Source organism: Equus caballus, chromosome 6, assembly GCF_041296265.1.
Source record: "Equus caballus isolate H_3958 breed thoroughbred chromosome 6, TB-T2T, whole genome shotgun sequence".
NCBI classification, from domain to species: Eukaryota; Metazoa; Chordata; class Mammalia; order Perissodactyla; family Equidae; genus Equus; species Equus caballus.
Genome location: NC_091689.1, coordinates 80836995 through 80864582, shown reverse-complemented (window position 1 = coordinate 80864582; position 27588 = coordinate 80836995). Strand labels below are relative to the sequence as shown.

At 40.2% G+C, this 27588-nt stretch overlaps 1 protein-coding gene and 1 long non-coding RNA gene across 19 annotated transcripts in view; one reads left to right on the top strand and one right to left on the bottom strand.

Annotated features, from left to right (window-relative positions):
• The window catches only part of CERS5 (ceramide synthase 5), a 29425-nt gene extending 2269 nt beyond the window's left edge, over positions 1-27156 (top strand). For 4 of the 18 annotated variants that reach the window (XM_070271372.1, XM_070271374.1, XM_070271371.1 and 1 more), the window contains exons 2-11: positions 13586-13808; positions 16481-16586; positions 17203-17333; positions 18041-18098; positions 19842-19892; positions 20587-20679; positions 22467-22595; positions 22703-22809; positions 23560-23716; positions 26304-27156. In XM_070271372.1, the coding sequence (XP_070127473.1) occupies positions 17332-17333; positions 18041-18098; positions 19842-19892; positions 20587-20679; positions 22467-22595; positions 22703-22809; positions 23560-23716; positions 26304-26453 (747 nt within the window). In that variant the 5' untranslated portion in view covers positions 13586-13808; positions 16481-16586; positions 17203-17331 and the 3' untranslated portion in view covers positions 26454-27156. Of the gene's footprint in view, positions 1-13585; positions 13809-16480; positions 16587-17202; positions 17338-18040; positions 18099-19841; positions 19893-20586; positions 20680-22466; positions 22596-22702; positions 22810-23559; positions 23717-24572; positions 24682-26303 lie in introns of all 18 variants that reach the window. The other 14 variants (XM_070271368.1, XM_070271366.1, XM_023643533.2 and 11 more) reach the window with 7 other exon arrangements.
• On the bottom strand, positions 7224-13094 carry LOC138924808 (uncharacterized). The gene is made up of 2 exons (XR_011440074.1): positions 13009-13094; positions 7224-10861 (listed from the first exon to the last, which is right to left on the bottom strand). It is a non-coding gene; the product is annotated as an uncharacterized lncRNA (long non-coding RNA).
• Positions 27157-27588: the final 432 nt, after the last annotated feature.

Here is a 27588-nt window from a genome sequence, read left to right as displayed (position 1 = left end):
TTTCTGGGTCCTTGCGAACTTAGTGCCGCAGTTTTTAAGTATAGTCCTTGTATTAAGTATTCTTGTGGCAGAGGCACAAACCACTTCTCTCTCTTAGGGGTAACCTAGATCCAGGTACTTTCCACCTTAGCCTCTGTATATGAGGGCTGAAAAAAGAGGAGGACAATGTAATAAGTAAAAAGGAAAATATACAGTTCAGGACAGGAAAAAAGAAGTTCATTGTCCTAGGAAAAGAATCTCTGCTTCTCATATAAATATATACCAATATGGAAATTTCTCCACATTAGTGGTAAGAGGAAATAGCTTGCTTGTAAACACTCGTTTTATATAAACTTACATATATCTTCAGATTTCCAAAGAGTTCCCCCCAGATAGCTGAAGACATATATCCCCTGGCAGAGCCACTGGAAAAGATCCTTTACCTGTGGGAATTCTATCTGAATGTTTCTATGGTGCTCCAGTGTCAGGGGAGGGGGGTGGATGGGAACACTGAGCTGAAAGCATTCTAGTATATTTCTTGGCTAGTAAGGACAGGTACCTTGTTCATCCTGTGTTTGGTCTTAGGAATGTTTAACTCTAGAAGCGTTCTTGCTGTTTGGTTTCTCTTCAAGACCTAATACCTTAGTTAGCAATAGAATTGGCTGCTGGATTACCAGTTCTTCTTTTACTGTGCTAGTCTTGTATAAAGGTAATAGAAGCCACTCTTAAAGTATAGTAAAAGATATATCAGAAATATTGGTACAGTTAGTCATCTCTCCTACATTTTATCATTTCTCAAATCCCACCTACTTAGGTTCTAGAAGCAATTCATGTAGTAATCATGGACTGTAAGAGTTACAACCCCAGCCTCCTGTTACAGACAATAAACTAAGGCTTAGAAGCATCCTGCAGCTTTCAGGAGGTTGCATACTCACCTGAGGGAGAAGCTAGAACTAAGATCCAGATCATTTTCCCCAGCCTCATACTCTTTCCACTGTATGATGTGGCCGTCTTTCCTTAACCCCCTTTCAAGGGTTAAGATTTAACCTCCTATTCCCAGTTCCTAGGATTTGGAAAACAAATCCATGCTCATCTTGTTCTTGGTTATTTACTGTAATGTGCTTGGGGGGCGGCCCCATGGCCAAGTGGTTAAGTTCACGCGCTCTGCTGCAGCAGCCCAGTGTTTCGCCAGTTCGAATCCTGGGCGAGGACATGGCACCGCTCATCAGGCCATGTTAAGGTGGCATCCCACATGCCATAACTAGAAGGACCCACAACTAAGAACATACAGCTATGTACCTGGGGGCTTTGGGGAGAAAAAGGAAAAAATAAAATCTTAAAAAAGATAAAAATAAAAATAATGTGCTTGACTTGAATTTTTCTTTTTTTTCATTTCAAATGTTCTGCATATTTTAGTGTCTTAACACTATGTCCCGTGACAAATTATCTCTATTTGTATTGTTTTAAGAATGTCCCAAAGAATAAATGTAGGGTTTACAATTTGGTCTTACTTTCTCTTCCGTCTTATGAACTACACTGAGCATTTATTTTTTAAGTTCCCATATTCCCTGGAAAACAGCAGCCTCACCTGACAGGGATGACTTGAAAAGCCACCTGACCATAAATAAAGTATTTAGCTAACTATTTTGCTAAAGAACTGTGGGTGGGAGATTATTACCTACCAAAGAACAGGGGCTTTCTTCTGTGGGCCTCTGCTGACTGGCTGCATTGTAGTGGCCTGCACCTTGCAAACTGCTGGTAGCCTGTGGTCAATACTTTCCAAATGTTTGAGAGGGGTTCACCCTCCTCTACTCAGATACTCAGAGGAGTAACCAGAATGTAGATCTTTAACCTGAAATAGATGTTTGGCTTGACTGAGAAAGAAAAAACTATAATTCCTTTGTTTCGGTTAAATTTCACTATACTATATTTACATGTGCACCTTTCTACAGCTTCTCTCTCTTTTTCCCCTCCCCCCACATATAAATTCATGCTACCTATACCTGTACAGAGTACCCTGTACCCTCTCAAAAGAGAGATGAGAAACTCTTCCATCTGTTTTTTAAAACTTCTTTTAATATTATGTTGATAATTGAGATCTGAGAGAAAGAGTGGTGCAAGCTAGGTCTGCTGTGTCTTACTTAAATTGGATCTTAAGATATTTTATCTTAAAGATAAAATTGTTTGAAATTTACTATCTGGTCCCTTGAGCACTTGTTCCTTGGGATCAGGTGGGAGCTTGAGACTTAATAGTGACACCATCAGAGCTATATAGGCTCATTTGTTTTGAATATGGTATTGCAATACGAGCTTTATGTTGCCAGAAGAAAATTACTTTGTGAATTATACAGGAGCTAGATTAGAACTCTCCTTGCTGCTTATTCATTATTCCAATCCCCTCTTCTCTCTTGTTACTTCCAAGGCAACTTTACTGGGATGTCTAAAGAGGCTTCTCAATACCATTCTCTCTCACTGGGGATTGAACAGACTCACTTGCTGGCCTGTCTGTAACTGACAACAAGACTAGTGACTCATTTTTTTCATGCACGTTTCTTAACCACTTATTTCATCTTCCTCTTGTAATCCTTGCTACCTCGGCTGCATACTGTCTTTTTTTTTCCCTGTTCTCCCCTACTTCTGCTGTCTAAGTGGAGGAAGAACTTTTTTTTCTTCATGACAGGCCTGCTGCCCTCCTCGCAGATCCATGTCATGTCACAGCATTGTGACCCAGTGTTAGTAGGTCCTCCTGACATGGGAGAGAGGCTTTGGCAAGAATGGTCATAGCTGCTGTAATGACTAGGCTGTAAGGGAGACTGCGCATTCCACTGCATCCCTAAAGGTATTCTGCTGGGCGTCACTGAATTGTAAATGACAGAATGAAATCAGGTTTGCAGATCCAGCAGAGCGAGATTGAAAAAGATGGTCACATGGCCCTGCCCTTACCTAAGAATCCACCTCTTAATAAGCTCCAGATGGTCAGAAGCCTCATGTGTCCCTCTTCTCTCTGGGAAAACTTCTTTCCCCAACCCTTTCTGCACAGTGGGTGTTGATGCTCTGCAGACAACTCTGAATACTGTCATGCCTGAGGTCAGGTTCCTGGTTTATCCCTAGAGACAATATTTTCCTCACTAAAAGGAAACATGTCACATAGTTTTGCTTTAGCCACTTCCTGATTCAGAAAACTAGGATCTCCTACATGGGTAAAGAAGAAATTAATGAAGAGGAGGCAACAAGTGAAATCTGTACCCTCGTTATAGAGTGGGAAGGGGGAGATATACCTGTTTTGGCCTCTCGAGTTATTTTTAGGCAGATAAAAGCTGCCTTCTAAAGATTTCACTGTTTTGGGCTCTTTTTGCTTGAATCCACTCCTACTTTACATTTGGGGAAATTAATTGAGGGGTTACTGCAAAAGGAGTTAACCATAATCACTTCTAACCAAAAAAAAGAATCTGAAACCAGTTTCCCCAGATATGAAGAACAGTACTCTCTGAATTGTCTAGAACTGTGCTGTCCAGTACAGTAGACACTAGCTAGCACCAGTAGCTGTTAGCTTTGGGGGATTTGAAATGTGACTAGTCAGAATTGAGATGTGTTCTAAGTGTAAAATACACACTGGTTTTCAAAGACTTAGTGCAGGAAAAAAAAAAGTGTGAAATATCTCAATTTTTAACACTGATTACGTATTTTAGATATATCAGGTTAAATAAAGTATATTATCAAAATTAATTTCAGGGGCCAGTCCCGTGGCTGAGTGGTTAAGTTTGCGCACTCCACTGCGGTGGCCCAGGGTTTCGCCAGTTTGAATCCTGGGCGCGAACATGAAACCGCTCATCAAGCCACGCTGAGGTGGCATCCCACATGCCACAACTAGAAGGACCCACAACTAAAAATACACAACTATATACCAGGGGGCTTGGGGGAGAAAAAGGGGAAGAAAAAATTAATTTCACCTTTCTTTTTTAATGTGGCTGTTAGAAAATTTTAAATTATATATGTGGCTCAAATTATATTTCTTTGAGCAGTGCTGATGAGAGCGATTCAAACAAATATTAATAACCAAGAAGAGAATTTGAATGTAAACACATTTGGTTCAGCTTTTTAGGACCAGAAAGTGATCGATCCTAAGTATATCAGACTATGCTTTAGACAACAGGTCTTTCTAAAAAATTTTAGTAAAAATGGGATTTTTAAATTGTAAATCATTTCCTGAATGATTTAAATAACTAGTTATAGTCTATTTTGAGTAATCTTCGATTGACAGTGTCTTCTAGCCAAGCATTGCTCTGTAGTTTTGCTTTTCTGCATATATCTTCTCAGTCTAGTAGTTAATGTTCTATAAACAAACAAATTTGTCAAGTAGTTAAATGTACATGGGGGGCTGCACAGCTCTAATAAGGTATTAAGAATAATCACTATTATATCTCTTCTCAAAATTATGGAGTTTCTTAAAAAGGGTATTTCTTATAGTCTTTAGCTTTGGGGTAGTGTCAGCATTTGTAAGAAGTCTCCATTATAGGCACAGAGGATCTCAAACTAAATCAGATTGGTGTGGTTGTGTTTAATTTTGGGGGAAATCTCCGGTTATAGACAGAAAGTGGTTAACTTGAATTTCTACTGATTCTCCAGAAATCAATGACCTTCTCCTCCATGGAACTGGTTGGTTATCTGATGACCCAGGACGATAGGTGGCACATTTCCTTGAAACACTTCACCTTTTAGTTGAGAATTAAATTTTTACCCATTTTTTCATCTGTTCATTCTTTAGCAATTATTTGTTGAGAGCTTAGTATATGCCAGATAGTAAATTCTGTGTGCCAATGATAAAAAGGTGAGTAAGTCATGGTGTCTATCCTCAGGAAGAGAGCAAGAAAATCAGTGGTTAAAATACAATGTTAGAAGTGTGTGCACAAGGTTAAGTTATGGAAGTCTGGAGCAGGTGGATTCAGTTCCTTTTAACAGTTGTTATCTACCATATAGGATTGATGTCTCGCTATCAAACACTTGTTTCTTGGCCTATGAAGGGTGGTAAAAACTTGTTGAGAAAGAGCTTTTTGTTAACCTTTTTCTCTAATCCACCCCTTGTTTGGCACATGTACATTTGTGTGTTTCTATTTTAAGCAAATACATTTAAGTTGTATAATCACTCATCCATTTAAAAAAGATAAAAATGTTTAATGAAAGAAATATAAATGTAGTGGTTGGAAAAGGGAGGCATTCTTAAACAATGAGAGTCTCATGGACTCCCAGCTATCCTGCAGCCATGCTTTGAGAACTGCTGCTCTGTAGCAAGTAAAATATTCACTAGCTACTGTACAATAAAACAACTTAGTCTTAAATTAGTGTCTGTTTGAAGCATTTTAACATACTCACATACTTTAAGTTGTTCTTATTGTCTTAAAACTTATTTCTCTTATAATAAGGTTAAGATGTAAGCAGGATGCTGATACTTCTTTGTCATCACAGTACCTAGTAGGTTCATCAAAGTGCAGAGGTATTAGTCATCTTAATTCTTTAAGGCCCTGTTATAGGACTAAGTGAAAATAGCTTCCCTGCAAGTTGGAGGAGGAGTGAAGGATAGTCTGGCATAAATCCACAGTGTGTGCCTTGTTGTGGTTTAGGATAGTATATGTCATAGAGGTCCTTTTCTTTTTAGTCTGTTTCTGATTTAAGAGCAAATTTGCCAATTTTAAAAAATAGTCCTCAAAAGAAACTGCAAAGATTTCTTATGCACAAACCATGCAAGAAAGGTTGGATTTGGTGAATAGGTGTCCTTGAAAAGTGCAGTACCTGTTAGACAGCAATAACACGTGGGGCCGGCTCCGCTGCCGAGTGGTTACGTTGGCCCCTCCACTTCTGGATCCAGGGTTTTACTGGTTTGGATCCTGGGCGCGGACGTTGCACCGCTCATCAGGCCACGCTGAGGCGACATCCCACATGCCACAACTAGAAGGACCCATAACTAAAATATACAACTATGTACTGGGGGGATTTGGGGAGAAAAGGCAGAAAAAAAATTTTTAAAAGAACGTGTGTACAAAAAATGTGTACAGTACATTTGCTTGTACACAGCAAATTCTCTCCTCCTAAGAATTTACTCAGGGGCTGGTCCAGTAGCCAAGTGGTTAAGTTCACACGCTCTGCTTACGCTGCGGGACCATGGGTTCGGATCCTGAGCACGGACATGGCACCGCTCATGGGGCCATGTTGGGGCAGCGTCCCATATGCCACAGCTAGAAGGACCCACAACTAAAATATACAACTATTTACTGGGGAGGTTTGGGGGGGGGCGGAAAGATTAGCAATAGTTGTTAGCTCAGGTGCCAGTCTTTAAAAAAAAAAAAAAGAATTTACTCAGAAAAATACACTGACATGGGTGCATATGTATAGGGAATAAACAAAATAATGTGTGGTTGGGAGTCACCAGCACATCAATGAATAGTATTAGTATAATTTAGTAATTCTTAAACTTTTTGTTCTCAGCCTTCTGTTTCCCTAATTTTTTTTAAAGATTTTATTTTTCCTTTTTCTCCCGAAAGCACCCCACCCCCCAGTACATAGTTGTGTATTTTTAGTTGTGGGTCCTTCTAGTTGTGGCATGTGGGATGCCGCCTCAGCGTGGCTTGATGAGCTGTGCCATGTCTGCGCCCAGGATTCGAACTGGCGAAACCCTGGGCCGCCGAAGTGGAGCGAGCAAACTTAACCACTCAGCCACGGGGCTGGCCTCATTCTTTTTCACTCTTAAAAATTTTATTGAGGATCCCAAGGAGCTTTTGTTTATGTGGGTTACATATACCCACCAATTTTTCCATATTTAAAATTAAAATTGAGATATTTAAGAAATGTAGTTATTTTGTTAAAAGTAATACTAAACCTATTACGTGTTAACATAAATAACATATTTTTGAAAAATGATCTTCCAAAAGAAAAAATATTTAGTGAGAAGAAAAGCATTGATTTTCCTCTTTTTTTTAACTTTTTATTAAGATTATGATAGTTTACAACCTTATGAAATTTCAGTTGTACATTATTGTTAGTCACGTTGTGGGTACACCAGTCACCCTTTGTGCCCTCCCTCCACCCCTCCTTTCCCCTGGTAACCATCAATCAATTCTCTTTGTCTCTATGTTTAACTTCCACCTATGAGTGGAGTCGTACAGAGTTCGTCTTTCTCTGTCTGGCTTATTTCACTTAATATAATACCTTCAAGGTCCATCCATGTTGTTGTGAATGGGACGATTTTGTCATTTTTGTGGCTGAGTAGTATTCCATTGTATATATATACCTTATCTTCTTTATCCAATCATCAGTTGGTGGGCATTTAGGTTGCTTCCACGTCTTGGCTGTTGTAAATAGTGCTGCAATGAACATAGGGGTGCATGGGACTTTTGGAATTGCTGATTTCAAGTTCTTTGGATAGATACCCAGTAGTGGGATGGCTGGGTTGATTTTACATTTTTGCAAATCTCTTTAATGTTTGGCTTAATAGAAACAGCTGGATTCTCCTCGCTAGCTTCTGCGTTCAAGCTCTTGTGATATGTTGTTTTGGTTGAAGTATATAAATAAACGCCAGCCTCGCACAGATTTGTCTCTGGAAAGGAGAAGTATTGTTTCTTTGAAATACAACAAGTAGTAGTTTCTTGAAGGTTGGTTGCATTGTGGAATCTGAAACTATATCAGTGAGGTTTTCATTCTCTCGTGTGAAAATCCACTGATGGTCTTGCACTTTGAATGGATATCATGTATCAGTCATTTGAAAAATACTGGTTCGTTGAGTTATACAGATCTTGCAAGTGTCAATACATTTTATTATACAACATTAAAAAATCATATTAGTTAATCTCATCAGAAAAATCTTGAAGTATTGGGAAGTAGTCAAACTCAAAGGCAGATATAAATTCTCTAAAATTCTAGTCTTCACTTGAAAGCTTCAATTTTATCATTAGCAACAACGTTTGTTTTTTGAAGTGACAGGCTTATTTCATTTATTTTTAAGGAATGTTTCCTAAATACCCATCTGAATAACCTTACTTTGCCTGTTGGTCATTCTTTCAATAAAAATAGTGTTCTATGAAAAAAATGATTTAGTTCAGCACACAACTCACAGTCAAATGAGGGCGTTTCCTTCAGACAACCATATACTTGGGTGTGCAGCAAAAGTGCTTTGTGTGTATTTCCCATTTTATCACAGAATACTTTAAAAATGTACTCAAGGCTCAAAATTTAATAAACTTAATCATTTACATTGTTTCATCAAGGACATTCTTCAGGGAAACTGGCTTTTTTTTAAAACTCAGAGGACATAGCAAGGAGGATTACAACCACTACTACAGTTGGGGCCACTGCCTTGGTTTGTGCTCAGGTGGCCTGTTCGACCCACCCTTGCTTTGCACCATTGTTGCAAATGTCAACACAGTAACAAAGGCAAATAATGTTTTAATATTATTATGAAAATGGTTTTGACTTTATGGGCCCCCAGAGAGTATCTCAGGACCCCGGGGTCTACAGAACATACATTGAGACCCTCTGCCGTAACTGAATGAGATCACCCAGGGTGAGTGTGTAGAGTAAGAAAAGAATCTGCATAGAACCTTGAGGAAACACTGTGTTTTAGGACAAGGGAGAGGAAAAAGAAACCCAAAAGGAGATAAGAAGTATGACAGCCATGCAGTATTTGAACATATCAGTAGATAGCATCTAATAAGTCCTTACTTTGTCCCAGGAACTGTTCTAAGTGCTAAACATTGACTCTTCATAGTGACTTTATGAGGTAGGTAGATACTTCATTTTGCATATGAGAAAACTGTAGCACAGAGAAAGTTAAGTAGCTTGTCCAAGGTGACTCAACTAGCAATACATACCAAGTAGTCTAGTTCTACTGCCAGAAAGACAGAGGGAGAAAACTAGGAAGAATATCGCAGTAAGGAAGCTAAGAAAAAAGAGCATTTCAGGAAGAGGGTGTAGTCAATAATGTAAAATGTGCTGGGTGGTCAGGTAAGATACAGGACTGAAAAGCATCCATTCGATTTCACAGTCAGGAGACCATTGATGATTTTGGCAAGAGCACCTCCAGTGGAGTGTAGAGACAGAATTCAGAGGAGAGAGGGAGGAGGGTTGAAGAATGAGTGGGAGTTAAAAGAGAAGTCATGAGGAGAGAACTTTTTCAAGAACTGGTTGTGAGGTGGGAGAGAGCCAGAGGGTGCTACGAACAGGGAGAGTTAGTTTTTAAAAATTATTTATTTGTGGGAGCTGGCCCAGTGGTGCAGCGGTTAAGTGCGCACATTCTGCTTTGGCAGCCCGGGGTTCACCAGTTCGGATCCCAAGTGCAGACATGGCACCGCTTGGCACGCCATGCTGTGGTAGGCGTCCCACATATAAAGTAGAGGAAGATGGACATGGATGTTAGCTCAGGGCCAGTCTTCCTCAGCGAAAAGAGGAGAATTGGCAGCAGTTAGCTCAGGGCTAATCTTCCTCAAAAAAAAAATTATTATTTTCTTATTGAGTAACATTGGTTTATAACATACATTTCAGGGGTACATCATTATATGTTGATTTCTGTGTAGACTACCATGTCCCCACCCAAAGACTAAGTACCATCCATCACCGTACACATGTGCACACCTTTTTACTCTTTTCGCCCTCTCCCCTTCCCCCTTCTCTGGTAACTACCAATCTAATCTCTGTATCTATGTGTTTGTTTGTTGTTGCTGTTTTTATCTTCCACTTGTGAATGAAATCATATGGCATTTGACTTTCTCTGTCTGACTTATTTCACTTAGCATAATACCCTGAAGGTCCATCCATGTTGCACGTGGCAAAATTTCATCTTTTTTATGGCCGAGTAGTATTCTATTGTGTATACCACATCTTCTTTATCCATTCATCCATTGATGGGTGTTTAGGTTGTTTCCAAGTCTTGGCTATTGTGAATAATGCTGCAGTGAACATAGGAATGCAAATATCCTTGCAACTTAGTGTTTTCATGTTCTTTGGGTAAATACCCAGCAGTGGAATAGCTGCATCATATTTTAGTTCTATTAATTTTTTGAGGAATCTCCGTACTGTTTTCCACAGTGGCTACACCAGTTTACATTCCCCATAGCAGTGTGAAGGTTCCCTTTTCTCCACATCCTCTCCAATACTTGTTATTTCTTGTCTTGTTAATTATAGCCATTCTGGTGGGCAGGAGGTGATGTTTCATTATACTTTTGATTTGCATTTCCCTAATAATTAGTGATGTCGAACATCTTTTTATGCCCCTGTTGGCCATCTGTATATCTTCTGTAGAAAAATATCTGTTCATATCCTCTGCCCATTTTTTAATCCGGTTGTTTATTTCTCTGTTGGTAAGTTGTGTGAGTTCTTTATATATTTTGGATATTAACCCCTTATCAGATAAATGATTTGCAAATATCTTCTTCCAGTTCCTAGGTTGTCTTTTTGTTTCCTTGATGGTTTCCTTTGCTGTGCAGAAGCTTTTTAGTTTGATGTAGTCCCATTTGTTTGTTTATTCTTTTGTTTCCCTTGCCTGGTGACATAGTATGCAAAAAGATACTGCTAAGACTGATGTCGAAGAGCTTACCGCCTATGTTTTCTTCTAGGAGTTTTATGGTTTCAGGTCTTACATTCAAGTCTTTAATCCATTTTGAGTTAATTTTTGTGTATCATGCAAGATAATGTTTTGCATGTGGCTGCCCAGTTTTCCCAATGCCATTCATTGAAGAGAATTTTCCTTTCTCCATTGTATGTTCTTGGCTCCCTTGTTGAAAATTAGTTGTCCTTAGATGTATGGGTTTATTTCTGGGCTCTCAGGAGAGTAGTTTTAAGATGGGAAAAACTCGCACATGTTTAAGGTCTGACGAGAAGAAACAAGTAGAGAGTGAGGCTGAAGATAATAGAAAAAAGGAGGAATAAATAGAATGAAATTTCTGATGAGAAAGAGAATGGATCTAAAGCACAGGGATATTAGTTTTAGATAGAGTGGTTCTGATGCAGGAGGTTGAAGGCATTCCCTTCTCTTCTTAGCCGAGATTCTTGAGTCTTTGCTATTTCTACTTCTTTCATCCTCCTCCTTATATCTTTCACTGCTTTAATTCACTACTGTCTTTTTGAGTCTTCATTTTGCTGGAATTTCTTTGGTTAAGGTTACCATAGATCTCCAAATTGCCAAGTCCAGCGGATACTAAGATCCTTGTCTTACTTGATCTCTGCCTTATTTGATATGACTCTACCTCTGGCCTTCCTGTCCCCTAAATTGACCTTTTATGCCGGTGTTTCCCAGAATTCTGACCTTGATTCTCTTTTCAGTTTATGTTCCTTTCTTATGCAGTCACGTCCACCTCCACAATTTTAGTTACCAACTAGATTCTCATTCTCTCGCTCTCTTTCTCTCTTTCTCTTTGTCAGATCTGTGTGTGTCTATCTTACTCAAGCCTCTTTTCCAAGTTTATTTGCCCGCTATATAGTTCCATTTCAGTATCCCATGGGTACTTCAAATTCAGCATACGCACACTCATCTGTCACTCCCAAATTTGCTTTTCTTCTCTTATTCTCTGCTAGGTTGAAGCACCATAATCAACCTAGTTTCCCAAGCCAGAAACATGGAAGGAGCACTTGACTTTTTCTTTTCTTTTGCTTCCTACATCTAATCAGTCACCAAGTCCTATCAATTTTACTTCCTTGGCATCTTTTGAATCCATCCTTTCCTTTCTGTTTCTATAGCTTTACTTCAGTGCTTTATCACTTACAGCATGGATTTTTTTTACAATAGCCTTTAGCTGATCATGCTTCTTTATTAATATACAGATCCATTCATCTCTTCTCTGCCCCCGGCCTGAAGCCTTTCAATGACTCTCCATCAACTATAGGATAAGTTTCAAGCTTAGCATAAGGTAAAGGCACCTGTGATCTAGCCCCTAACTACCCGTATAGTTTTTTCTCCTGTCACTGTCATTAACCCCGCCCCCACTTTGTACATTACACGGTTCTCTAAGCATACTTTATCTCTTTGCTTTAGTACATGCTGTTCCCTCTGCCTGAATGTCATTTCTTTTGCTTTTTCCTTCTCTTTCCACCCTACAGAAGCCACTCAAATTTTTTATGTGATTGGTTTATTAAGAATTCAGTTGTAAAGGGAAAGGACTTTCTGAATCTGTTTCCTGTGGGTCTCTGCCTTTGCCTCTTGGAGGTACATATGTTTCAGGGGAGAACTTTCAAATGCTGCTTGTGTCCCTAAGGATTGAATTCTTTACACAAACTTTACTTGGCCCTAAGAATCTTTATTTAAACATTTCAGCTATCTTCTTTACTTGTGTGTGGGGGTGTGTGTATGTGGTGGGGAACATTCAGGGTCAGATAATTTAGTTATTCAATACTCGTCACCTAATGATACACCATCCTCATCAGTCTGTATAGCACCTTCCCCTTTTTATTGTATTTTTCCCTTCTTCATCCCATTCCCTATTTCAACTTCTTTGATGGTTTTCTTTTTTATATAAAAATTTTGACTACTTTATATTTTTCCAGAAATTGATCTAAGCCAGTGCTTTCCAACGGGATCATGTTGCTGCACACGTAGAAAATAATATTTGCATTGCACAGTAGGGTATATGAAGCCAAAGGCTACAGACTAAGGGTTTCTGGTTACCCCAGGTCCCATGGACCACCCTGAGAGCTAACTGCAATATCCCAGCATAAGTATAGCCCATTTATGTTACTTGCCATGATACACCAATTGAGAGGCTTGATCTAGACTTTCAAATTTCTTTGTATATTGTTCATATCCATCAATGATGTTGCAATGAATCACAAACCTAGAATTGTTCGTATAGCTCCTATCTTTGGTATGAAAAGGCAAAGCAGTAAGCAATTTCATTTTAATTAACCCAGGCTTAGGTCAGCAGCTGCCATGTATCTGAGGGCAGGAAAAGGGCAGAATGAAATGATCTCTACAAAGCAGGATAGATATGTTACAATCAAGTTAGGTCACTAGACTCATGTTCCTGGACTGGCAGGTGGAAGGGAATAGCTTACCGTTATACACCACTTATTCAGACCTGCAGGCAAAGGAAAGCCTGGTCTGACAAATTATTTTAAAACTTGAGTGACAAGTTGATCCTGGAGAAGACAGAAAATCACAAGATAAGTTTGATTTCGCAATGTCATCCAGCATAGCAGTTTTCAAACTATGATGTCAGGAATCTTTTACACTCTTAAAAATTATCAAGGACCCCAGAGAATTTTTGTTTATATGGATAATATCTATCAATATGTACTGTTTTAGAAATTAAAATGGAAAAAATGTTAACGTATATTTATTAATTCATTTATAAATAATAAATGATTATATTGGTAATATAACTGACATTTTATGAAAAATAACTATTTTCCAAGATAAAAACAAATGTGAGAAGAATAGCATTATTTTACATTTTTGCAAGTCTCTTTAATATCTGGTAGCTATATTCTCCTGTCAGGTTGTGCAATTTAGTCTATTGTGATATGTCAGGTAACCTGTGAAAAATTCCACCACACAGCCATGAGAGAATGAGAGAGAAAATAATTATTACGAAATTATAGGATTATTTTAAGAATTGTTTTGACCTTGCAGGCCTCCTGAAAGGATCTCTGAGACCCCTGGGAGTCTCCAGAGCATGCTTTGAGAAATGCTGATCTAGCAGAAAGGACGAATGCCAGCCTCTTTGTTTGAGTTTGACCAACCTAAATACCTATAAGTTATATTAAATGCCAGGTGAATGATGTAGAATGGATACACGATTAAGTCTGGACTTCCTCAGAGTTCTGACTTAAAATAATTCACTTTCTTCATTAAGGTAATTCATTAAATACGTAAGTAAATCTATGTATTTAATTTTTTATCATAGAAAAAAATTCTTTTTCAATCATAAGTCCTTATTTTTGTTTTTATGTTTCATGCTGTAGCACAAAACAGGTGCCCAATAAATATTTATCAAATACATTTGCTTAGGTTCTGTATAGCTAGAACTGACTAGATGCCAGTAGCTTTATGTCTTTCATTGAACTCTGAACTAATGAGTGCATGATGTGAGTTAATGACAACTCCAGGATATTAAGTCCGCTCCAAGGTCTAGATAATAAAAAATTATCTTGGCTTCACCCAGGTGAGCAGAGTACAAACCTGTTTCTGTTGTATAAAAGAGGATTTCTTGCTCTTCCTGCCTTCTGCTGGAGGTGCCATCAGGGAGTACTCAGACTGAACTGTTTCTAATAAGAATAATAATCCATGCCTTTTGACGAATATTTACTAAGTATCAAGTGCAGGCTAGGCATGCATCCTTTCATTTCATCTTTAAAATAACCCTATGAGGGGGCCGGCCTGTGGCCAAGTGGTTAAGTGCGTTCTGCTTCGGCGGCCCAGGGTGTCGCCAGTTCAGATTCTGAGTGCAGACCTAGCACTGCTCATCAAGCCATGCTGAGGCGGCATCCCACATGCCACAACTAGAAGGACTCACAACTAAAAATATACAACTAGGTACTGGGGAGCTTTGGGGAGAAAAAGGACAAATAAAATCTTTTAAAATAAATAAAATAAGCCTGTGAAGTAGATATTATTATCCCATTCTATAGGTGAGTAACTTCCACAAAGTCTCTTAGGGGGCAAAATATGTCTGATTCCAGGAGCTTTAATCACCTGACTCCTTCTGGATTGAGGAAGAGTCCTGGATCAGGGGTAAGAGTAGGAATTGGAAAGGCTGTTTTTGTTTTTGGATGTACCTCTTCATACAGTTAATGTAAATGGGAGGAGACAGGGAGAGATGATTCAGTTCTTTTGTCTCTGATATGGCACCAACTCAACAGCAAAGAATGACTGCCTTAATTACTCTTCTGGATGCTGATCCATCCTGGGTCCAATCTGAGCTCCAATAAAACAATGGTGGGATTTGCTAGACCTGTCACTTGCCAGTTACTGAGCAGCTGCTAAGCACAGAACCTTGGTAAATACAAAAGCAGTATTCTCTGTTTACGAGGAGTTTAAGCATGAGTGGAGGTGAAAATATTTGTACACAGAATAATATACCAGCAAATATAAATTAAAGTATCTATTAGTATTTGCCTTTGAATGAAACTCTTTTGTACCACTTGTGTAAAAGAAAGGAGAGAAGGGGTTACAGATGTGGCTAACTGTGCTCGGAATAAATGTTTCCCCATGGCTCAGGAATTTTGGTGATAAGGATAAAAGAAGTTTTCATAGAGGAGGATAATAAACAAAGTTTCGTATTCTCAGTCCTTCCTTTAGAGATAAATTCTGGATTCAAATTCAGATCAAGAAAATAGGTCAGGAGCATTTTATCTTATGCTGCCTCAGTCATAGTTTCATCCTGGGACTCCCTAAGATGTTGAGAGAGCTAAAACTGGTTTTGACTTATCCTGAAAGTGACTACATAGAGCTGATACTCACAAAAATCTATGGTTGTGGAGAAGAGTGAGATCTTTCCTGAAGAACCAGGGAATAGTTCCTCAGTTTTCAAAGATCTAAAAGTTAGGAATTAATTGCAATCAATAACAACATGAAATCTTAGATATAGGAAAAAATCTTAGAAATCATCTCATGTAACCCCTTCTTTTAGATGATGAAACCAAGACCCGAGAGTTAAGTGACTTGACCAAGTTGATGTGACTTAGTGGTAGATCTGGGACTAGAATTGAGTACTAATAGATAATTTCTTCCTCACCCTTCCTAGTTTCCTGATTTCTGTCTCCAGGACTTCCGAAGGTTCTAAGTATTTTCATAACTTTTTGATTAGGCAGAAAGGTGACTATGACCCAGGATATTTGTATTTAGGAAGAGCTCAATCTCAGTTCTACTTTCCCTCCAAATAAGATCTTGATCTTTTGATATAAGGAAAACTACTATTTATTAAGCACCTCCATTTTGCCAGGGTCTTCATATATATTATCTCACTGAATACTTAGAAGATTCTTGTAAAGTAGACCAGTGCTTCTAACATTTTAATGGGCATATAAATCACCTGGGGATCTGGTTAATGCAAATTCTGATTTTGCAGGTCTTGTGTGGGGTTTGAGAGTCTGCATTTCTAAAAAGCTTCCAGGAAAAGCCAATAATGCTGTTGATCTGTGGACCTTAAACTGAGTAGCAAGGATGTTGATATTATCTGCATCTTATAGATGAAAAACTGAGGCTTACAGAGATTAAATAAATTACCCAAGTTCATACAGTCACTATATGGTAGACTAGTGATTTGATCTAGGTCTTTCTGACTCGAAAGCTCAACATGTGGTATAAGAAGCCAGGGAAAAATGGAAAGAGAGCTTATGTTCCAATATTTCTTAAACAGGTCACTTCTCAAGTGAGTCAATGGCAGAATTCAAGACTAAATCAAAATGTCCTGGCTCCCAGCCAAGTGTTTCCCCCTTTTCCTCTCATTGGTCCCCTAATCAGGATCTTTCCTTCATGCTTAGCAAACCATATTTAGAATTGGCTTTTGGGTTTTCTCTATTACAGATTTATTGCCAAACCTTGTGCACGCCATGTTGGCATCCAGGACAGTGGTCCTTATCAGACCCAACCCAATGCCATCCTTGAAAAGGTGTTCATATCTATTACCAAGGTAAGTGGGCAAAGAAACAGAGAGAGGAAGATTCATGTGAGGGATTGCCCCATAGGGCAGGGGAGGATAGAGAGCAAGTGTCTCCAAGAGTAAGTATAGGATGGGATGATCTTTCACATTTGGGTAGTCCATGTAGCTATAAGGAAAACTTTATCCCCTCAGGGAAATAGCTTTGGGCCAGGATTCCTTAAGTAAGTCATACGTTTGAGTTAATGTACATTTGAGTTTTACGCCCAGCAGCCACCACCACCCCTTTTCCCCCACATCATATCTTGATTTTGTTTTTCCCTGCTCCGGCTTCCATCATTACCTGGGTGCATAATTAAGATGAGGACATACTGATAGCCTTTGCAGGTTGGGTTTGTAATATCTTTTTTTACTCAGCTTGGGCTGAAAGGAGAAGACTAAACAAGGATGTGTATAGGTGAGTGGCAAAGGTCCTTGATATGTGAAATAGGACTTCTTACTAAAAATGACTTCTGGGATGAATCCTGGAAAGATAAAACATCCCTTAATCTGCTGTAGTTATCACCTCTTTGCCACTCAGCTAGTCAAAAGGATTTAATAAACGGTTTGAAGAGAAAGGGATGTTCTGACTCTGGTCGTACATCTACAGTATCCTGATGAGAAAAGGCTGGAGGGCCTGTCAAAGCAACTGGACTGGGATGTCCGAAAAATCCAGTGCTGGTTTCGCCATCGGAGGAATCAGGACAAGCCCCCAACGCTCACCAAATTCTGTGAAAGCATGTAGGTGTGCAGAGGGCGGTGGGGAGTGAGGAGAAGGGTGGGGTATGACTGTACTGAAGTTTTCTTTTTGGAAATCACTTCTGTTGTTAGGACAAGAGTTGATGGATGTGGAGGGCTAACTTAGTTTATTATAGGCAGGAAGGAAGAGAACTAGAAGACTGGTCACCCTTAGTTTCTTGCACATGCTTCCCACTAAGGTAGATGTGGTTCCGTTTTACTCCCCTTTCCCAAATAGATTGGGAGTGAATTCCTGTAACTGCACTTACGTGGGTAGACGTGCACAACTTGTACACCTTGATGCACATACAGCCAGCTTGCTCTAAACTGACATTTTGATGGGAAGCATCCCTTTTCTGGACATACTATACCTCATTTTACTGGGTTTTTACTAATTATCCTCTGGAAACAGAGCACTGTATTTATCATTGTCATGTAAAAAGAAAATATTAGATACTATCATCAGGGAGTCTGATATGGAAGAAAAGATCAAAGCCAGAATACCCTTGTGGAAATCTATTTTAAATAGAAGCTGGAAGGTATCTCTGTCTTTGGCTTTTCAGGCAACAGTATTTGTCCTTATTCTGGGAACTTATTCTGTTTCTCACCAGTAACTGTCTTATCCCCATACCTGCTATCTTGACTTCCCTGGCTTCAAAGACTTTCTTTTGAGTGGATATTCATCTGACCTCTCCTCTTTGCCCTCCCAGGTGGAGATTCACTTTTTATTTATGTATATTCTGCTACGGAATTAGATTTCTCTGGTCGGTGAGTCTAAACTTTCTCTGGTCCTCTCTTGGCTTCTATCATGCTGACATCTCTAGAGATAAGAGTTAGATACCTTTAGATCTTTTTTTTTCCTCTCTGTGATGCCTGTAGCCCAGGTTTATATGCTAAATAGATTGTCTTTTGGCTGGGGCCTGGCTTCAGTAGCCTCATAACCCTACTGTTTGTCCCCTATTCTGCTTATAATATTAGTGTTAATTAAATCAGCATAGTACGTGATGGTTTACAAAATACTTGACAAAAATCCTGTTCTTCCAAGGATGAGACAGATAGAGAAGTGGAATCAGTAACCCTTTAAAGTGGGAAAAACAGGTATTATTCCCGCTTTCCAGTTAATTGTCAGAATCAAACAAAAATTGCAGGCTTTTTGATTCCTGATTCCATGTTTTTTTTCACTCTACCACACTATTTTCCAAGTCATACAATTGAGGCTTCAAAATGCATGAAGCAAAAAGTAGCAGAACTGAAGGAAGAGAATAGACAAATACACAATCATAGTTGGACATTTTAATACTCTTCTCTCAATAATTGACTAAATTACTAGACAAAAAATCACTAATGATATAGACGATTTGAATAACACAATCAACCAATTTGACCTAATTGACATTTATAGAACACTATAGCAACAGCTGAAGAATATATGTAATTTTCAAGTGTAGATGGAACATCACTTAAAATAGGCCATATGCTAGGCCATAAAAATGTCTCAATAGATTTAAAAATATTAAAAGCTTACAAAATGTGTTCTCTGATGATAATGAGATTAAATTAGAAATCAATAATAATAGGATATCTAGAAAATACTTGGAAGTTAAACAGCTCTTCTAAATAACCCATAGATCAAACAAGAAATCACCAAAAGAAATTAGAAAATATTTTGAATTGAATGATGCTGAAAATACAACATACCAAAATTTGTGGGATGCAGCTGAAACATACTTAGAGGGAAATATTTAACCTTAAGTGTTTATATCAGGAAAAAAGAAAGCTTTAAAATCAGTGATCTAAGTTTCCACTTTAAGATCTGGAAAAAGAAGAGCAAAGTAAAACCAAAGTAAGTTAGAAGGAACAATAAAAGAAATAAAAAGTAACCAGAAATAGGCATTAGACAAACAGTGGGAAAAGTTATAAAGCCAGAAGTTGGTTCTTTGAAAGGTTTGATTAAAATTGACAAATCCCTAAAAAAAGAGAGAAAATGCAAATTATCCATATCAGAAAGAAAAGGAATTATCACTACAGATCCTGTAGACACTGAAATGATAAGAAAATATTATGAGCAATTTGATAGTAATAAATTCAACAACTTAAATGAAATGGACAAATTCCTTAAAGGACTTAATTGAAACTCCATTAGAGATGATTACTTTTGATTTTTGATTCTTCAGCATGGAGATCTCTCTCGGTTATTAAATGGAATCATTGTCTTCCTGCCTCCCTATTTCCTATGTCCCAAGTCATGATGTTTCCAAAAATTATCCTAGAATTCTCCTTACTCTTACTTACCTCAAAGCATGGTTTTTCTATTTGTATAACACTTTCTCATTCTAGGAGAAAAGTATAGCCATTTATTGATTCTTTAAGGATTCCTAAATTCTGTCAAGGGGGTTCCTTTTTCCTTCCCATCTGTCTTTTGCCCCTAGCCTAGAGAGAAGGGAATTACATGAGTGAGCCAGGAGAGAATCCTGAAGGCTGACTTGGATTATCTTTCCTTTTTTCTCTTAGTCAACTTGGTTCTGGGACACCAGACAGTGCTGGCATAGCTATCCATATCAGGTAGGATGGGAGCCCTTTCAAGACAGGGGCCTTGTGTGGGTGTGTCAGGTGGGATGGGGCGAGTACCTTTGCCTGTCCCAGGGCTGATGGCATGTTTCCTTGATATTCTTGAGGGATTAGGGGCTGAGTCTCTTTGAGTCATATATTCATATTTCTGGGGCCCCCACAGCAGTGAAATCCGGTGATCTTTTTGTTCCAGGTTCCCCATTATATTCACCCTAATTGGGCTGGAAAGGAAAGCAATTTCCTGGCACTTAAGGAGGTGCTTTCTAGTTCAAGCATCCCGTTTGAATCAAGGATAACTTGGAGTCCCCTCAAGAGCACCTTGCTTCTAATCTATACTAGAAAAATGTCAGGGGGCTGCTAACAGAGAGGAAGAAGGGAAGGCCTGAGTGTATTAATCCCCTGAAAAGCGCTAACTGCCCAGAATTCTAGGCGCACTGATTTGATTGCGCTGTAGTATGTGTTAACCTTATCTGATCTCTGAAAGATGAGAGCTGAAGATATGTGTGTGGAAGGGCAAGGGGAAGAGGTCGAAGTCTCCACACCAATCCGAAGTCTGTTAGCTGTTGCAGATCTAGGGAGATAACAGGGAGGGAGGAAGTCTAATATTGGTCCTCCAAGAAAAAGAAAGTTGCAGAAATGGAATGAATCTCTGACTAGCTGGTATTCTAACTACTTGTTTCTCTTCCAGTCTCTCACAAGTGGGCTTTATTACTATTATATCATGGAATTGGCCTTCTATTGGTCTCTTATGTTTTCTCAGTTTACAGACATTAAAAGAAAGGTAAGGACATCGGTTCCCTCAACTCCCTAACTTATCGCATCCTCCTTTCTAGCAGCTACATTACTGCCATTTGTGAGGGCTTCTCTGCCCTGATAGGATCACAAAAGAGGGAGAAAGGAGGTTTGAGGGGATTATTAGCTCTTTGTCATGTTTTCAGAAATGAGGTATATTTGAGACATTCAGAGCAGCCAGGATGAGAACAGTTAACCAGCTAAGAAGCATACCTTTTTCCTTATTTTTCTCCAAATTTCTTACATGTAGAAACCTCAGAAAACTAGTTAGAACTTAGGGATAGCAAGGCCTGACCCAGGAGAAGACCTGATTCCAGAAAAGCTGGGTCTGGCTTTTGTTTGGCATTAGAGACCCTTGTTCTCTCTGTTCTCACATCTTGGTGGCCTCACTTACTCAAAGAATGTCAACTGGAAGGGGTTTTAGATAATTTAGTTTACCCTTTTCTTGCTTTTTTGGGGGAAACAAAGATTCAGAGAAATGAATTGACTTGCCCACATAGTGACAAAGTTGGAAATGACTTAGGTTTTTTATAAGCAGACAGAAAGGACAGAATCTTCACCTTTTATTGGTGTCCACCTGACATAATGTGGTTCCAGCAGCTCTAACCCTAATCTGTCACTAACTCATGGTTATCTTTGGTGAGGAAAACCAGGATTAGCATCTGTGGGAATGGATTGAAACTAATCTGGGTTATTAGTTGTTGTGTAACCTAGAAGTTTGATACTCAGTTCAGATACCTCTCCCTCTCCTGTGGTCAGGAGACACAGGACCCCTTATTAAAATTTTATTTCGGGGCCGGCCCTGTGGTGTAGTGGTTAAGTCCGGTGTGCTCTGCTTCAGTGGCCCGGGTTTGTGGATTGGGATCCCAGGCGCAGACCTACACTTGTCAAGCCATGCTGTGGTGGTGACCCACGTATAACATAGAGGAAGAGTGGCACAGTTTTTAGCTCAGAGCGAATCTTCCTCACCAAAAATAATAATATTATTTTAACGCATCACACATATAAAAAGGTTTGTAATATATATGTAAGTTTTAAAACATACTAGAATCTATACTTGTGAACCTATCCCCAGCTCAAGAACTAGAACATACCATTGCATTTGTCTGTTTGGGGAGCACAGACTTTTCATTCTTGTTTCTCTGACCCAAATTCACCTGTCTTCTCCCATTCTCTGTCCCTCACTGGGCCGAGTATTTATTAGATGTGTCTGATAACTCCACGTATTCAGAGATTTCTCCAGGTCTAACCTGGGCATTTGAACCCAAGAAGAAATTAGAGCTTTAAATCAAAGTAGGTTGTGTTTGCAGTAAGATGGATTATTTAGCATTTCTCTGAAACTTTTTGGAAGAGTTTAGCTTTGCCCCTCCACAAACCTCTCCTTTCTCTTAGCTCCCTTTGGTTGAAATTTCCTTTCTCAAAGTAGGAGACTCTTCGAATCTCAGGGATATCTAAGGCTTGTATGTCTGACTGCCACCTGGGAAATTATTCCTAAGTGTCAGCTCAGCATCCATGCTCTACATATTCTGCAACTATCAGAGAAAATTGGTCTTTCCTGTGCTTTGAGCTATATTAATGTAGATTATGGGTCAGTCACTAATGTAAAGAGTTTGGGTTTAGCTGCTGGGGAGCGCCCTAAGGGAGAGTAGAGTCTAAGCAGAATGGAACCTCTAATGGGTGGGATAAGATCCTCAGAGAACCATGCAGGGCATTTAGTTGGATTGCATCTCTATGGCCTTGCCTTTAGCTGCCTCTTCTATTTCCGCTCCTTCCTAGGACTTCCTGATTATGTTTGTGCATCACTTGGCCACCATCGGGCTCATCACCTTCTCCTACATCAACAACATGGTTCGTGTGGGAACTCTGGTCATGTGTCTACATGATGCCTCAGACTTCCTGCTGGAGGTAAGACCCCAACCCCTCTTTCCTAATTATGCTTCTCTTTCTCTCCTTTTCTTGCTATGTGAGAACTGGCTTTCTCCCCAACTCACTTCTTATCTTCCTTTCTCCAGGCAGCCAAGCTGGCCAATTATGCCAAGTATCAGCGCCTCTGTGACACCCTTTTTGTGATTTTCGGTGCTGTTTTTGTGGCTACTCGTCTAGGAATCTATCCATTCTGGTAAGTGTTAGGGCTGTAGAGCCATGATAGGTAGGTAGCTAATAATACCTTTTGCCAGTTTAGGGAACAGATCACTAGTAACTCTATTGCCCTGCTTTTTCCATGGCCTGACCGGACCCTCTGTGGACTCTCACAGGACCTCCATTCCCATGCACAAGATTTCTAGCTGTGGCTTTCCTGATTCATCCTGAGAAAGAGTCCTCATTTTATGCCTGAGTAATTCCTTTCCCTTCTTTTGCATTAATTACAAAATTCTCAGGCTCTTCTTGCTTGTTTTCCTGCCCTGGACCCTCTTCCTTCCCCACCCTGACCAGCACACACAAACTCGCACTTCGACACTCGCTACTTTATGGTGCAAAGTGAACGACTCTGTGGGTCAGAGATTCTTCTTATTCTGACGGAATCTTCTACCGACTATCCCATATGTGCCTAAGGAGCTGAGTAATTCCTAGGATTATGATCCTGTTGCTGTCCCAATTTTGAGAAATTCTGCACATTTGAAGCGATTAATAATATGACTTACTTCACCAGTCCCTAAGATCTATATATTTTCACCTGTCCCTAAAGATAGAAAATTCTATGGGCCTGTTTCTTTATTCTTTTCTCACTGTGGATGAACATCCCTGGAACTTCAACAGATGGAAGGGATCGGGAGAAAACACACAGGGTTCTGCTTCCCAGGGAACTCAGCTTCATCCCTGCGTGCCTGGCTTTGCCTCTAGAATCTGACCGTTGGCCTCCCTGTTTTAGGGTTCTGAACACGACACTCTTTGAGAGTTGGGAGATGATCGGGCCCTATCCCTCCTGGTGGCTCTTCAATGGGCTTCTCCTGATCCTGCAGGTTCTGCACATCATCTGGTCCTACCTAATCATGCGAATTGCCTTCAAAGCCTTGATCCGAGGAAAGGTGAGGATGAAAATGACTTCTTTCTTTGGGGCTGGGTGGGAAGATAGGTATTACTCAATAGACCTTCTCTCTCTGTCTAGCCTGGTGAGCCCCGTCCATACAAGCAGACCCAGCAAAAAGCATAGGGCTCCAAAGTTTTCACCTTTTAGGTGCAAGAGGAAGGATCTGCCTTCTTCCTGTCCTTCAGGAATAACTGTCCTTAAATAATGAACAGGATTACGTTTGCAGATGGCCTCAACCATTTCCTACCCCTTTCCTCCCTACTCCAGTGAATTTCATATTTTTGTTTTTAACATGGGAGCTTTTTTTCAAAGGAAATAATATGCAGAGCTCCAAGATATAAATTGTATAAAAGCAGAGATGTTAGATTGCCTAGGAGTGGTGTGGTAGTTTATAAACCACCCCAAGATAACCACACTGTGATGTTCAAGATATGGTTTATGCAAGGGTCTAAGTACCAGCCTCACCCCACTGTTGTATGAGGCAAGGGTCCTAAGTGAGATGGGTATTTAGGGTTTCAAATCCATCTTATGCCAAGAGCCCAAAGCACAAAGAAAGGTGTCATTTATGCTAAAACTCATAACTGAATTTTGTAAGCTCTGAAGCAGTCAGGCCTTGATTAGCCCAAGGGCTGGGGATTCAGCTTTCAGTAATACGGAATCCCAAGGGGAAGGGGTTCTGCTAGAGAAGATACTGACTCTAGGACAAAGGGATGGGCTGTTACTCGGGCATATATGATCTCTGTGTCACTGTTCCTTATGGCTGCAGTTGGTTTCAGAACTTGCTCAGTGTGCGTGTGCATCTTGCTGTAGCTACTGGACATCTCTCTTCTCCCTTGCTTTTCTTTCCTGACCAGGTGACCTATCCAGGAAGGATTAAACCCAGACTCTGTACTCTCCACTCTTTTCTCACCTCCTTCCTTTTTTCTATGGCTGGTGGGAGCTGGACAGTTTCATCTCTTGCATGTAAGTGTACCTGTGCTCCTAGTGTTCAGTGAAGCATGTCTGTCTGAACGTATTGCTCTTCCTTCCTGTTTCCCTTTCTGTTCCCCTGTGTTGTCTCAGAACACACGCTCTCTCCTGGCTTTGTGGTGCCGTTGTTGACTAGAGCTCAAGTTGCCAGATTCTTTTTCCTAAATTGGGGCAAGAGTAGAGTTTACTCTTTTGTGGTTTTTTGGGGGGTTTTTTTGTGAGGAAGATTGGCCCTGAGGTAACATCTGTTGCCAATCTTCCTCTCTTTTTTTTTTCGCTCTCCCAAAAGCCCCAGTACATAGTTGTATATCCTAGTTGTAGGTCATTCTAGTTCTTCTATGTGGGATGCCACCACAGCACAGCTTGATGAGTGATGTGTAGGTCTGTGCCCAGGCTCCAAACTGGTGAACCCCGGGCTGCCGAAGTGGAACACGTGAAGCACTTGGCCACAGGGCTAGCCCCAGAGTTACTCTTTATTTTCCTTTCTGTTTTACTTTCCTTTTTTATTATCGTTTTCCCCCTTTTTGAGCCTCCCTGCTTCAAATCTAGACATACTCTGCCCTCTGGTGGAAATTTCCTAAAGATCAAGTAAGTAAGTTAGTTGTCTGGGTTCAGAGGTCACCAGCTATAGAATCTTACAGTAACCAAAGCAAGTGCCCCACTCCTTGGCAACAGCAGTTGTAGTTTTGTCTCTTTTTCACCCCTTCTCTCTTTCACCTTTTTTTAAAAAAGACATTTATTATCCTTCAGTTCTGGAGGTCAGAAGTCTGACACAGGTCTCACTGGATTTTTCTCCTTTACTTTTATGGTCCATGGTAGAGAATTTGAAATAGTTTGCTTGATATGCAGGGTAGTTTAGATTGGAAGACACAGCTCTAATCCAAACTCTTCATTTGAAAATACAGAACGAAAAATCTGAGGTTAAGAGATAAAGATTCACAGATAGTAGCATGATTAGGGCTGGGATTCTTTTCTCACTGACTGCCAATCCGCTTTTCTTTTCACCATCTGTTTCTCGAGGATGCTGAAGTTGCACAAGAGAAGTGATCTTGCTACTGGGAAAAGGGAGAAGTTCGGAGAAATGATGTCATAGCGTGCTGATAGTTGAGCCCAGGAAGGGTAGAACTACTGAAAAAGGCCCAGTTATGGATCAGCTTTGGCAATAAAGCAAAACTTAAGATAACCAATATGAACTGCAGTGGCCGCAGCCACTAGCAGATAGAAGCAGTGATGACAGCCATCTGGATTGTGTGTTGGCTTTTTCCGTTCTTTGAGGTGGAAGAGGGAAACGGGTGTCTGGAGTTTCCCTCAAATCTAAACCTCAGTGAAGGATTTCAGCTCTCTTAGGCTGCTCCTGAAAGATACACCCCTCTACCAGAGCAAATTCTTATTCCATGAAGAACAGAATCAGAGAGGAGGAGAGAGAAACCCAGAAAGCAGACAAAGGATATTCACCACAGTAGCCATGGTCCAGATAATGTTTTGAGTCAGGTGCCACCAGAAAGTAGGCCAGATTGGGAATAGTACCCAAAGATGGGCTCTGTGGGCTTAGTCTGTCTTATGATTCCAGAAAACTTCCGTCCTCACCTTTTCTGCCTTTGGTGCATCCCACCCAGGTATCTAAGGATGATCGCAGCGATGTGGAGAGCAGCTCAGAGGAAGAAGATGTGACCACCAGCACAAAAAGCCCCCGTGGCGGTAACTCCAGCAATGGTGCCAATCGAGTGAATGGTCACATGGGAGGCAGCTACTGGGCTGAAGAGTGAGGCGCTTGGTGTGGGGACTTCAGCACACATGGACTTGTAGGCCCACTGGCAGCCTACTTCTCTTGGGCCTCTCCTCATCTACCCTCCTGTGACTACAGGGTCTGCAGGGCACTAAAGAGAATCAAAGAAGCATATATTTTCACTTTTAAAAAAATTTTTGCCATTTTGTATTTAATAGCCTCCAGGTTCTTTCAGTAATGTTATTTGCTCTGTGTGTGTGTTTGTGTGTATGTGTGTGCATGTGCATTTGTGCATGTGCATGAGTTTCATTGCCTGGGTTGGGGCACAATTCTGGACTGGGGCCACTAGGCCTTGCCTGGTCCCCTTTGAACTCACCTCAATTCCAGATTTGGCTGCATCTTGAATTATGCTGGCTCCAGACTGTCCCCTTCCTTGCTGCCCATGGCTCTGGCCATCTGAATTAGAGCAGCCAAGTTCAGCTCGAAATTCTGCACGGTTCCTTCAGAGCTGGAATATTTCGCGTGAAGTTGTATAGAAACAGACAAGCATGGATGGGTGGCCAGGATTGCTGTGGTCCCTAGCTGGATCCACCTCCTACCCTGCTCTTTACTCAATGGTACGCGGGGAGTTGGGGGTGGGAGAGGGTGAGCTGAGGGCTATAGGAGGACAACGGCCACTGGGTGAGCTGTTAACGGTTTGTACTGTTGTTTACTATTCTGTGATTAAAAGTGCTTCAACCCTCCTTTGCTGTCTCAGCCTCTTTAGTGACTCTATCCCCAATTTCCTGAATCCAGAAGCTAATTAAGAATTTTTTCACGTCTGATTCTAAAGGCCCCTGCACACCAAATTTTTCCTTTCTGTGCATGCTGGGAAGAGAGTACCTACATTTTAGGGCTTTAAGTTTTAAGGAAAAATAAACACTTATGGTGGTCATAAGAAAAAATACTGAGCAGATAGATAAAAGCATGTATATTGCCAAAACCAACAGAGGCTCTGGTTGAAGAGCTAAGACACCTTTAATTAGATGCCTCTATTTCCCATATTACTGAATACAGAGACTGCCAGTTCCCATTTTAAGACTGCGATAAGTGAGTCTGAGCAGATGTTTTCTCTTAATTCTATTTTCTCTTTTTAGCCCATGGAGAAACAGTCTTCCTAATCCAGATTTTTCTCT